This window comes from Pistacia vera, unplaced genomic scaffold, assembly GCF_008641045.1.
Source record: "Pistacia vera cultivar Batoury unplaced genomic scaffold, PisVer_v2 Contig140, whole genome shotgun sequence".
In the NCBI taxonomy this organism is placed as follows: Eukaryota; Viridiplantae; Streptophyta; class Magnoliopsida; order Sapindales; family Anacardiaceae; genus Pistacia; species Pistacia vera.
Genome location: NW_022195467.1, coordinates 136,224 through 146,790, shown reverse-complemented (window position 1 = coordinate 146,790; position 10,567 = coordinate 136,224). Strand labels below are relative to the sequence as shown.

Sequence of the window (10,567 nt, the reverse complement as noted above, 5' to 3'; positions counted from 1 at the left end):
GACATCGTTAATGAAACTATTTAAATTATTTATACATTTAATAAAAAGAATATTTGGTTGTATGGAAGATAAGTTTTATATAAAACTTGGTGTATATATCAAAATAACCAAAACCACCATTAATATATTTATCAAAACCTGTCTCACTTCACAAAGTATTAATATGAANTGGTGGAACGTGTATAGAAATTCTTTTGTAATGTGATTTGTTAAAACTTAAAAGTAGAAAAGGTAGCAAGATACAAGGTTCTTGTAAATTATGGAGGTCCTACAAAGTTCACTAAAACAGCAAAGCACAAGCTCTAGCTTTTGATAGTCTTCCAAAGAGATCTCCCCACCACGTTGTTGTTCCAAAAGAGAAGCATAAGAGAGAAGATTCAATCTTTACCTACCAGTTGCCTGCCTCATATATATATATATAGTCTTTAGATAATTATTTTTAACAAAGGTATCTATAGCTATCAGCTTATTCATAAATATCTAGCTACAGTTGGAAAGCTAATTTGGGGCTTCGACTGGCTGCACAGGGAGGACATCGATCAGCTTAAATTACACTCAGCTATTTTGTTTGATTGTTATTTTCTTTCTCGATTTAGTCTTCCTATTCGTAAAACTCAACCAGCAGATTCTCTAGTTTCTCTTTGGTATTTCAAACCAAAGTAGCAGAAGACCCACATAAATATGTACCATTTCAGTAGTAGAAAAACTTTATAAATGTATATTTTCATATATATGATATGTATATAAGCACTACCTATTCAAATTGAGATTCGCACGATTATCAGCATCTCCTTCATGACACGAAGAGAATGTTTGAAGAACCAAGGCAGTGATTGGAAATAGAAGTGGAATGTTTTATCAACAATATTATTATTGTTCCCTACCTTTGTAATAAGTAGGTTGATTTGGACCCAGGACAATATCTTTTCCAGATTTTTTTCAATTATAGATTTTATAAATTCAAAGTCACACTAATTGGACTCTTAAATATCTACAGATTTTTTTCAATTATAGATTGATATATTATTACAAATTGATATGCGTATGTTAATGAGTAAAGAATGTTTCCCACCCAAGGTTTACCTTAATGACCCTTTCCCACCAAAAAGATTTCAAAATATCATTTTCCCACCCAAAGTTAATATTCCGTTATTATCCAAAACTGATTCCGATGATAAAAATTCTCTCCGTCATCACCATTTAAACCTCCAATCTCTTTTCTATAAAATCTTTCTTATTTCGACACATGATTTCTCGTTAACTACTGGCTACTGAAAAGCTAAGGTTTTAATTTTTAGTTGATTTTCAACTAATTTCGACGGTGAATATTCAACCAGTCACCACCATTAGATCCAACAACCTTCACTCTACAAAATCTCTCTTACCTTAACTTCTGGTAAATTGTCGAATGCTAGCTGAGAAAGTGATGTATATTTTAGGCATTAATGAGATATTAAGTTTGGATGAGAAATTGTATTTTGAAACTTTTTGGGTGTGTAAGTGTCATTTAGGCAAACCTTGGGTGGGAAAAGTTGTTTGCTCTATTATATTAATTAAGCTGTTAATCAGCATTTAGAAGAGGACAAAATAAGAGTAGGTACAAAAGTAACAACAGCTGTAATCCAAAACGAAAATAGAAATTGGGTTGAAAACAAAATCTCAACCGTCAAAATAATTGTGAGAGATCGTCGGTGGTGGTATCTGCTGACATGTCACTGCAAAGCATCACTGTCCACGTGGCCCAATTTGATACGGCATCTTCTGACTTTTTTGAGTCCCAGCCTGGCTTTTCTTGGGTGTACGCTGCAACCGACAGTATGGCTATGGTTCCCACACACTAACCACTTCTATTTCATCTATATTATTAATACAAATTAATAAATTGAATAAATGTGGACATCATTATTTATGCATGAGGTGTTTAGCAGAAGCAGACATTAGAAAACGACCTCGTCTTGTTTATTATTCAACAAAGTCAATTAATTTATGACATTTAGGTAGGCTTAGTAAATTAAGGAACTTGAAAAAATTAATTTTATTCAGATTTAACCTATTCTATAACTTATTTTATATGGATAAATAAAGCTACTAATATTTTGAGACAATTACACATACATATCAATCTATACAAATTAAATTGGACTGAAATAGCAATTATAATAATGTTGTTCGTTGCCTAATTAAGGCCTCAATTAAAAATCATAAATTTTCATTTTCATCATTGTGGATGATGAATGGATTCAGCTGTCGGTTTCATTTTACATTTAAATTGAAAGACGGAAAAATCATATTACATTTAAAAAACACTGTTGTAACGTTGTGATAACAGACACCACAATGGTGACTGGACCCACCCACACTGTGGGCCCTGATTACTACCAACTTACCAAGCTGGCACTAAATTATCCAACACATACTCCCAAATCCCCCACTACTTATAATAACACACATGCAAAGTACAAACACAGCCCCACTTCCATCACCATGGCACCACTCACCACCACCGCCGTCCTCTTCCCTCTTCTTCTCACTCTTTTCCTCTTCTCCTCCACCTCCACCTCCCACGCCCACAACATCACCCGCATACTTGCCAAACACCCGCAATTCTCAACCTTCAACCACTACCTCACCGTCACCCACCTGGCCGCCGAAATTAACCGCCGTCAGACCATCACCGTCCTCGCTCTCGACAATGCTGCCATGTCATCACTTCTTTCAAAACAATACTCCGTCTATACTCTCAGGAACGTTCTCTCGCTCCATGTCCTCACCGACTACTTCGGCTCTAAGAAGCTCCATCAGATAACCAATGGCACTGCTTTGGCTTCCAGTATGTTCCAGGCCACCGGTTCAGCTGCTGGTTCGTCCGGTTACGTTAATATTACTGATATTAAAGGAGGCAAAGTTGGGTTTGGCACTGAAGATAATGACGGCAAGCTTGGTGCTAGTTACGTCAAGTCTTTGGTGGAGATGCCCTACAATATCTCCGTTTTGCAGATTAGCCAGGTTGTTAATTATTCAAAATTTTTTATTACAACGTAATTATTCATTATTTTAAATTAATTTCTATATATTCCTAGTGGATATACTATACAGAGTTTTAGAGAAGATAATAAATTAAATTTTATATATTTTTNCATCATTATTTATGCATGAGGTGTTTAGCAGAAGCAGACATTAGAAAACGACCTCGTCTTGTTTATTATTCAACAAAGTCAATTAATTTATGACATTTAGGTAGGCTTAGTAAATTAAGGAACTTGAAAAAATTAATTTTATTCAGATTTAACCTATTCTATAACTTATTTTATATGGATAAATAAAGCTACTAATATTTTGAGACAATTACACATACATATCAATCTATACAAATTAAATTGGACTGAAATAGCAATTATAATAATGTTGTTCGTTGCCTAATTAAGGCCTCAATTAAAAATCATAAATTTTCATTTTCATCATTGTGGATGATGAATGGATTCAGCTGTCGGTTTCATTTTACATTTAAATTGAAAGACGGAAAAATCATATTACATTTAAAAAACACTGTTGTAACGTTGTGATAACAGACACCACAATGGTGACTGGACCCACCCACACTGTGGGCCCTGATTACTACCAACTTACCAAGCTGGCACTAAATTATCCAACACATACTCCCAAATCCCCCACTACTTATAATAACACACATGCAAAGTACAAACACAGCCCCACTTCCATCACCATGGCACCACTCACCACCACCGCCGTCCTCTTCCCTCTTCTTCTCACTCTTTTCCTCTTCTCCTCCACCTCCACCTCCCACGCCCACAACATCACCCGCATACTTGCCAAACACCCGCAATTCTCAACCTTCAACCACTACCTCACCGTCACCCACCTGGCCGCCGAAATTAACCGCCGTCAGACCATCACCGTCCTCGCTCTCGACAATGCTGCCATGTCATCACTTCTTTCAAAACAATACTCCGTCTATACTCTCAGGAACGTTCTCTCGCTCCATGTCCTCACCGACTACTTCGGCTCTAAGAAGCTCCATCAGATAACCAATGGCACTGCTTTGGCTTCCAGTATGTTCCAGGCCACCGGTTCAGCTGCTGGTTCGTCCGGTTACGTTAATATTACTGATATTAAAGGAGGCAAAGTTGGGTTTGGCACTGAAGATAATGACGGCAAGCTTGATGCTAGTTACGTCAAGTCTTTGGTGGAGATGCCCTACAATATCTCCGTTTTGCAGATTAGCCAGGTTGTTAATTATTCAAAATTTTTTATTACAACGTAATTATTCATTATTTTAAATTAATTTCTATATATTCCTAGTGGATATACTATACAGAGTTTTAGAGAAGATAATAAATTAAATTTTATATATTTTTCAAAATTAAATAATTTATTTACTAATATATGCAAGAGAAAACTCATTTTTGTTGCTTTTAAATTAATATTTGAGGGACACATCGAATATTTTTAATTAAATTTGTATTTAACGTATAATATATTTCAAACTTAATCTTAACTTTATTTTAAATTTATTCTCAGCCTCTAAACTCAGTTGAAGCTGAAGCCCCAACTCCTGGACCAAGCGATCTCAATCTAACGGCTATTATGGCGAAGCAAGGCTGCAAAGCCTTCGCCGACTTGTTAATAGCCACCGGAGCTCAGTCAACTTTCGAGGAAAATCTCGACGGCGGATTAACGGTCTTCTGTCCTTCCGACACCGTCCTTAACGGTTTCATGCCCAAGTACAAGAACCTGACGGCAGCGCACAAGTTGTCATTACTGTTGTATCACGGCATTCCGGTGTACCAGTCCCTGCAGATGTTGAAGTCAAGTAACGGAGTTATGAACACATTAGCGACGGACGGCGCGAACAAGTACGACTTCACGGTGCAGAATGACGGCGAGGTAGTGACATTAGAGACGAAAGTTATGACGGCGAGGATAACGGGAACGGTGAAGGATAAAGAGCCGTTAATGATTTATAAGGTTAACAAGGTTTTGTTACCTAGAGAGCTGTTTAAGCCTGAGAAGGAGGTTGTGGCGCCTGCACCGAAGGCGGCTAAGAAGAAAAAGGGGGAGGAGGAGGCTGATGCGCCGGAAGATGATTCTGCTGATGCGACCGCTGATGATCAGAATGGAGTCGATAGAATGAAGGGTGGGAGATTGATTTGGATGGTTGTAAGCTTGTGTATGGGAATATTTTTGATGTAAGAGANGCGCCATTGAAAAGATATAGAAGGATAAAAGTGCCGCCAGTTTTACTTTTACAATTTGGGAAAATATTTACTCTTTATCCTATTTAATTGTAAATATATTTTATTTATTTTAATTATTTTAGATAACTGTGTCAAATAAATAATAATAAAAGCTTTGTATTTATTTAATTAAATTCTTAAATAGCTACCTCTAAATCGGTTATAATCTCAATTAAACAATAATGCTACGGACACAAGTATTTTTATACCAAAATTTTGCACCAGCCTACGTATCCCGTAATTCACACCAACAAACCAAACACATTTCACGTTATTAAATTTTTTCTAGTGAATGACCGTTTATCAAATATGGACGACTGTTCACTTACATGAACTCCCGTCCATATAATATGGACGGGAGTCCATGTAAGTGAACAGTCGTCCATATTTGATAAACGGTCATTCACTAGAAAAAATTTAATAACGTGAAATGTGTTTGATTTGTTGGTATAAATTACAGGACACGTAGGCTAGTATAAGATTCCGATATAAAAATACCAGTGTCCGTATATATATATCAAATATAGTGATTTAATTGATATATATATATATATATAGTGGTTTAATTGAGCAACAATGCTAAAGACACTGATATTTTTACACCGAAATCTTATACTGGTCTACGTGTCCCGTGATTCACACCAGTAAATCAGACACATTTCACGTTATTAAATTTTTTTCTAGTGAACGGTCATTCATCAAATATGGATGGTCGTTCACTTATATGGACTCATGTCCATGTTATATGGACGTGGTTTTATTTACTACGGACGAATGTCCCCATTTAAAGGACATGCGTCCATCAGTAAAATGGAATAATTTTTTTTTATAATAAATTCTAAATAAATTATAACATAGTAATTTTTTAAAAAGAATTGTTAATGGATGGGCGTCCATTAAAATATGAATGCTCGTCCAATATTTAAGGACAACTGTCCATAACCTATGAATGGCCNTGGGTTTATGTTTTGAAGAAATATAGGCTCTGTTTGGTTCAAAATTTGGGGGTTTTGGGAAAAGATTTTTGAAAAAAGTTAAAAAAAAATTGAATTGGGCCGGTATTACCATGTAGGATTTATAAATTAATAAAATACCCTATATATTTATTTTTTTACAAAATACCCCCATAATAAAACATTAAAAGTTAACAAAAATACCCCTAACCCACCCTCAAACACCCCCAGTCAGCCACCACCACCGGAGGTGGCCAAAGTCACCTTATGGGCGCATGACCGGCTGGATCTTGCCGGTCATGTGCCGATATGGCCTTTTCCGGCCAGATCCACGGTGGATCTGGCCGGCAAAGGCCAGATCTACGGCCAGATCTGGCTGTCAACCGCCAGATCTGGCCGTATTTGCTCTCAACGACGGCCAACAAACGGTCGTCGTTGATGGTCAACGACGACTGTTTGTTGGCCGTCGTGACCGACTGTTACGGCCAGATCTTTGGCCTTAGATCTGGCCTTTTCCGGCCAGATCCACTGTGGATCTGGCCGGAAAAGGCTAGATTGGTGCACTACCGGCCAGATTCAGCTGGTAGTGCGCCATCCTACCAGATTCCGGCCATTTTCCGGTGGTGGTGGTCAGAATCTGGTAAATGTGGATTATTGGGGTGTTTTTATAATTTTTAAAAAAATATTTAGGGGTATTTAATTAAATTATCAAATTTAAGGGGTTTAAAAAAAGTTGAATAATATTGGGAGTAGTATTCCAAAAAATCTGAGTTTTTGAGTATTTTACTGTTTAACTTTTTTGGGAATACTAAAAGTAGTATTCCCAAAACTGAAACAAACGCAGCCATAATTTTTAAAATTTGTATTTGTTTGTATGTAGATTGGTGTAATGTAATTTATTGGTGTGATATTGTAAATGCACATTTATATATAGCATATTCATTTAGTTTAATATTTAAATACGTACTTTTATTTAAATAAAGTTTTCTAATTTATCATAATCATCAACAATAATCTTCATAGCGAACATTGTGCTTAGCAGCAAGATAATGCACTCCAACGGGGCCACTACTACCATATGTGTAAAGTTCTGGGGCAATCTTCTTTTTCTCCAGTTCTTTCAACAATGGCGTGAATATTTCCCAAGCTGCATCAAGTTCGTCGCTTCTAATGAATGATCTTCGCTCTCCTTCTATGGCATCCAATACTAGTCTTTCATATGCATCTGGACTTTCTCTTGGATACCTTCATTAATAAATAGAACCCCAGCTCAATCACTATATATATTTGTTGCATTAATTTTCTAATTTATGTTATTATAAGTAGTTTATTTCTTACCTTGCTTTGAAGAGCAAATTAAGGTCACTGCGATCCAGTCTCATACCAAGACCAGGAACCTTGTTATTGATCTTCAGATATATTGCTTCATCCGGTTGTACACGAATCACTAGTTCGTTCGTGGCCTGCCCTAAATCAGTTCCAAACTTCTTATTATACAAGTTACCTGGGACATGTTTGAACTGTACTCTAATTTCTGCTCTGAAGTTTCATATAAGAAAACTTATAATTAGATCATTCCCTTTTTCAATTCAACGTTATTAAACAAAACTACTGCATATTGTACCCACCTTTTTGATTGAAGAGCCTTGCCTGCTATCATCAGGAAAGGAACTCCATCCCATCTAGCATTGTTAACAAAGAGAGTTGCGGCTGTAAATGTTGGTGTGAGGCTATCATCTGAAACTGATGGGTCATCAGTATAACCAGGATATGATGTATCTCCCTCGCAACACCCCTTGTATTGACCTACAACTACATCTTCAAGCTTAACTGGTTTCATCGAACGTAGAACCTTTACCTGTTTCAAAGCCACAGAGGTCTGATCAGACAATTAAGGTAAGAATTTTTTTTAACAGATTCATTTGGTGGAAATTGGAAATGATTATGTTGAAAAGAAATTCGTAATACCTTTTCGTTTCTAATGTCCTCGGCATCTAAGCTGACAGGTGTTTCCATGGCAAATAGTGCTAGTATTTGAAGAAGATGATTTTGCATTATATCCCGGATGATTCCATAATTATCGAAGTATCTATGAGAGGTAAGCAACTATTAATCTTATCCGGGAGAGTGACATTAAATTATCAGCAATGAACATACTTATTGGACTAACCTGCCTCTTCCCTCTGTTCCAGAATCTTCAGAGAAGATAAATTGAACATTGCGAATGTAGTTCCTGGACCATAAAGGCCCAAATACCAGATTTGAGAAACGAAGTACCAATAGATTCTCCACAAGCTCCTCACCTAAATGATGATCAATTCTGTGTAGTAATTGACAATGTCAATGCGTCTAAAAATAGACTGGTTGAACCAGAATGCGAAAAAGAAACTATACCTGAATATTTGGTCTTCAGATAGATATTGCCTTAGCTCTCTAGTCAGCTCTCTGGATGACTCCAAGTCACGACCAAATGGTTTCTCAACTATGACTCGAGTCCATCCATCTTCTGAAGAAGCTCGGCGTCTAGTACATCTCACCACATCCACAAACATGTTTGGTGGAATTGCCAAGTAGAACAGCCTATTTGATTGTCTTCCAGCCTGGAAAATGTTTCCCATGAATCATCAGAACTTAGATTTGGTGAAATTGAAACTGACGCACAGCCGGAATAACAGAAAGAACAAGCCATTTCATTTCAATTAAGCCTCAGACTAGCACAAGTGATTAGTATTTACGGTAATAGTTGTGTTACAATAAAAAAAAAAAAATCCTTAAAAGAGTATTATTCCATCAAAATACCTCTTTCTCTTTCAGCTTTCTGTCCAATTCGAAGAAGTGTTCCTCTGAGCTATATTGACCGGAATGGTAAAAGCATCGTTTCAAGAACTGATCCATTTTCTCGTCACAATTTTCCCTGTAATCTATCTCAGTCAGACTTTGATTAACGAGATCGAGTCGAAGATAATGATTCAAAGTATTGTAAAAGGAATAATAGAAAAGATGAGAGACCTCTTGTCTATTCTACAAGTCAAGGTTGTGCTTATTATATTCCTCAGCTCCTCACTAGTCATTATAGTCCGTGCATAGCCAATAATTGTAAAATTCTGTGCGAAAGTAACAAAATTAACAAAATTAAAGACCCCATAAGCATTTGTACGAATAAAACGGATGGCAAGATCTATGTTTTAAGATTGATGAGATGCTAAATCAAACCTCAGGTAGGCGGTCTTCGTAAAAAAGAGCAAAGAGTGCAGGGAAGATTTTCTTCCGGGCAAGGTCCCCTGAAGCTCCGATAACAATGATGCTGAGAGTCGATTCTTCTGTGTCGCTGTCGAAGAAGGGAATATATCCCTCTTTTGCTGGAATCTCAACATGTTCTGCAGCCGGAGTATGCACTACTGTATCTGTATCATAAATGCGTCTTAAATTAAAAAGAAATTATCCAAACCACTACATCAAATCTTCTAGCTAACAGAAAGTCAACTCATTAAACTTAGTTGATTGAAAATGGTTAGCTATCAAGTTTTCAATTTTGAACAGAAGATTAAACTTCTTTGACCTGGAGAAAGAAATTATTTTCACACAAAATTTGAAAAATTCACAAAGCATTTTTGTTAATGTAGCAAAAATAATCAGTGAAAATTAAGCCAATCTTAGCTATCAAACCATGTTATTTAAGAAGCAAGATTAAAGACATCTTTCTCTGAAAGATCATCATTTATCAAATGAGAACATCTGAAGTGGCATAATTGAAACTACCAGCGTGCAGAGAAACGGCATTCAGTGGCTGCACAATAGATGCTTTGAGCGCAAAACGCCTGCTTTGATTGGTTCTCCCATGATCGACATAATCGCATGAGAAACACACTCTGGTTGCTAAGTTCTCATGATGTGACAAATTATACGGTGCTAAATAGCTAGTCGAAGAAGATAAAGAACAAGAACTCAAACAAACAGCCATGCAACTGAGTTTACCAAAAGAAGCCTAGAAGTGTCCTTGAAAGACTATAACAGAATGTATCAGAACAAATATAGAAGTAACTTGTACAATAGGCGGACGATATTATAAATATGAAATCAAGTACTGTAGACTACGTCGTTTTATGTTATATATCTACCAAACTTGATCATATTTAAGAATAGGAACTCTTGACTTGCAGATAACGGGCGACTGACAAGCAAAAATCTACCCACTGACTCTCTTTTCTAAGTTTCTTTTGCTAAATCCATACACTTTCAACCTCTTAGACTTTCAGATAGGAGCAATTTAGACCATGAAATACTGGTGTAACAAGAGTAGCCCCAAAAGTAAACCAAAAGCCTTACCTGCGCGGTATTATCTATAGCTAAGCAACCAGC

General features: G+C 36.5%; 3 protein-coding genes across 4 annotated transcripts; 2 read left to right on the top strand and 1 right to left on the bottom strand.

The window, feature by feature from the left end:
* Positions 1-2,441: 2,441 nt before the first annotated feature.
* Positions 2,442-3,104, top strand: LOC116123164 (fasciclin-like arabinogalactan protein 2). Its single transcript, XM_031408973.1, has 2 exons — positions 2,442-3,006; positions 3,081-3,104. Exons 1-2 carry the CDS (start codon positions 2,485-2,487, stop codon positions 3,102-3,104), a joined length of 546 nt encoding a protein of 181 aa, XP_031264833.1. The 5' UTR covers positions 2,442-2,484.
* Positions 3,105-3,687: 583 nt separating this feature from the next.
* LOC116123147 (fasciclin-like arabinogalactan protein 2) lies at positions 3,688-5,211 on the top strand. Its single transcript, XM_031408951.1, has 2 exons — positions 3,688-4,246; positions 4,540-5,211. The coding sequence occupies exons 1-2, from the start codon at positions 3,725-3,727 to the stop codon at positions 5,209-5,211; spliced, it is 1,194 nt and encodes a 397-aa protein (XP_031264811.1). The 5' UTR covers positions 3,688-3,724.
* A 1,949-nt stretch (positions 5,212-7,160) lies between these two features.
* Positions 7,161-10,259, bottom strand: LOC116123099 (glucose-6-phosphate 1-dehydrogenase, chloroplastic-like). 2 transcript variants are annotated; one of them, XM_031408886.1, is made up of 10 exons: positions 9,968-10,259; positions 9,422-9,612; positions 9,218-9,312; positions 9,008-9,122; positions 8,603-8,808; positions 8,379-8,528; positions 8,177-8,297; positions 7,837-8,066; positions 7,547-7,747; positions 7,161-7,453 (listed from the first exon to the last, which is right to left on the bottom strand). In XM_031408886.1, exons 1-10 carry the CDS (start codon positions 10,167-10,169, stop codon positions 7,213-7,215), a joined length of 1,752 nt encoding a protein of 583 aa, XP_031264746.1. In that variant the 5' UTR covers positions 10,170-10,259; the 3' UTR covers positions 7,161-7,212. The 2 variants fall into 2 exon arrangements, with proteins under 2 accessions (XP_031264746.1, XP_031264747.1); XM_031408887.1 differs by lacking the exon at positions 9,218-9,312 and having other exon boundaries at positions 7,162-7,453; positions 9,968-10,087.
* Between the last annotated feature and the right edge of the window lie 308 nt (positions 10,260-10,567).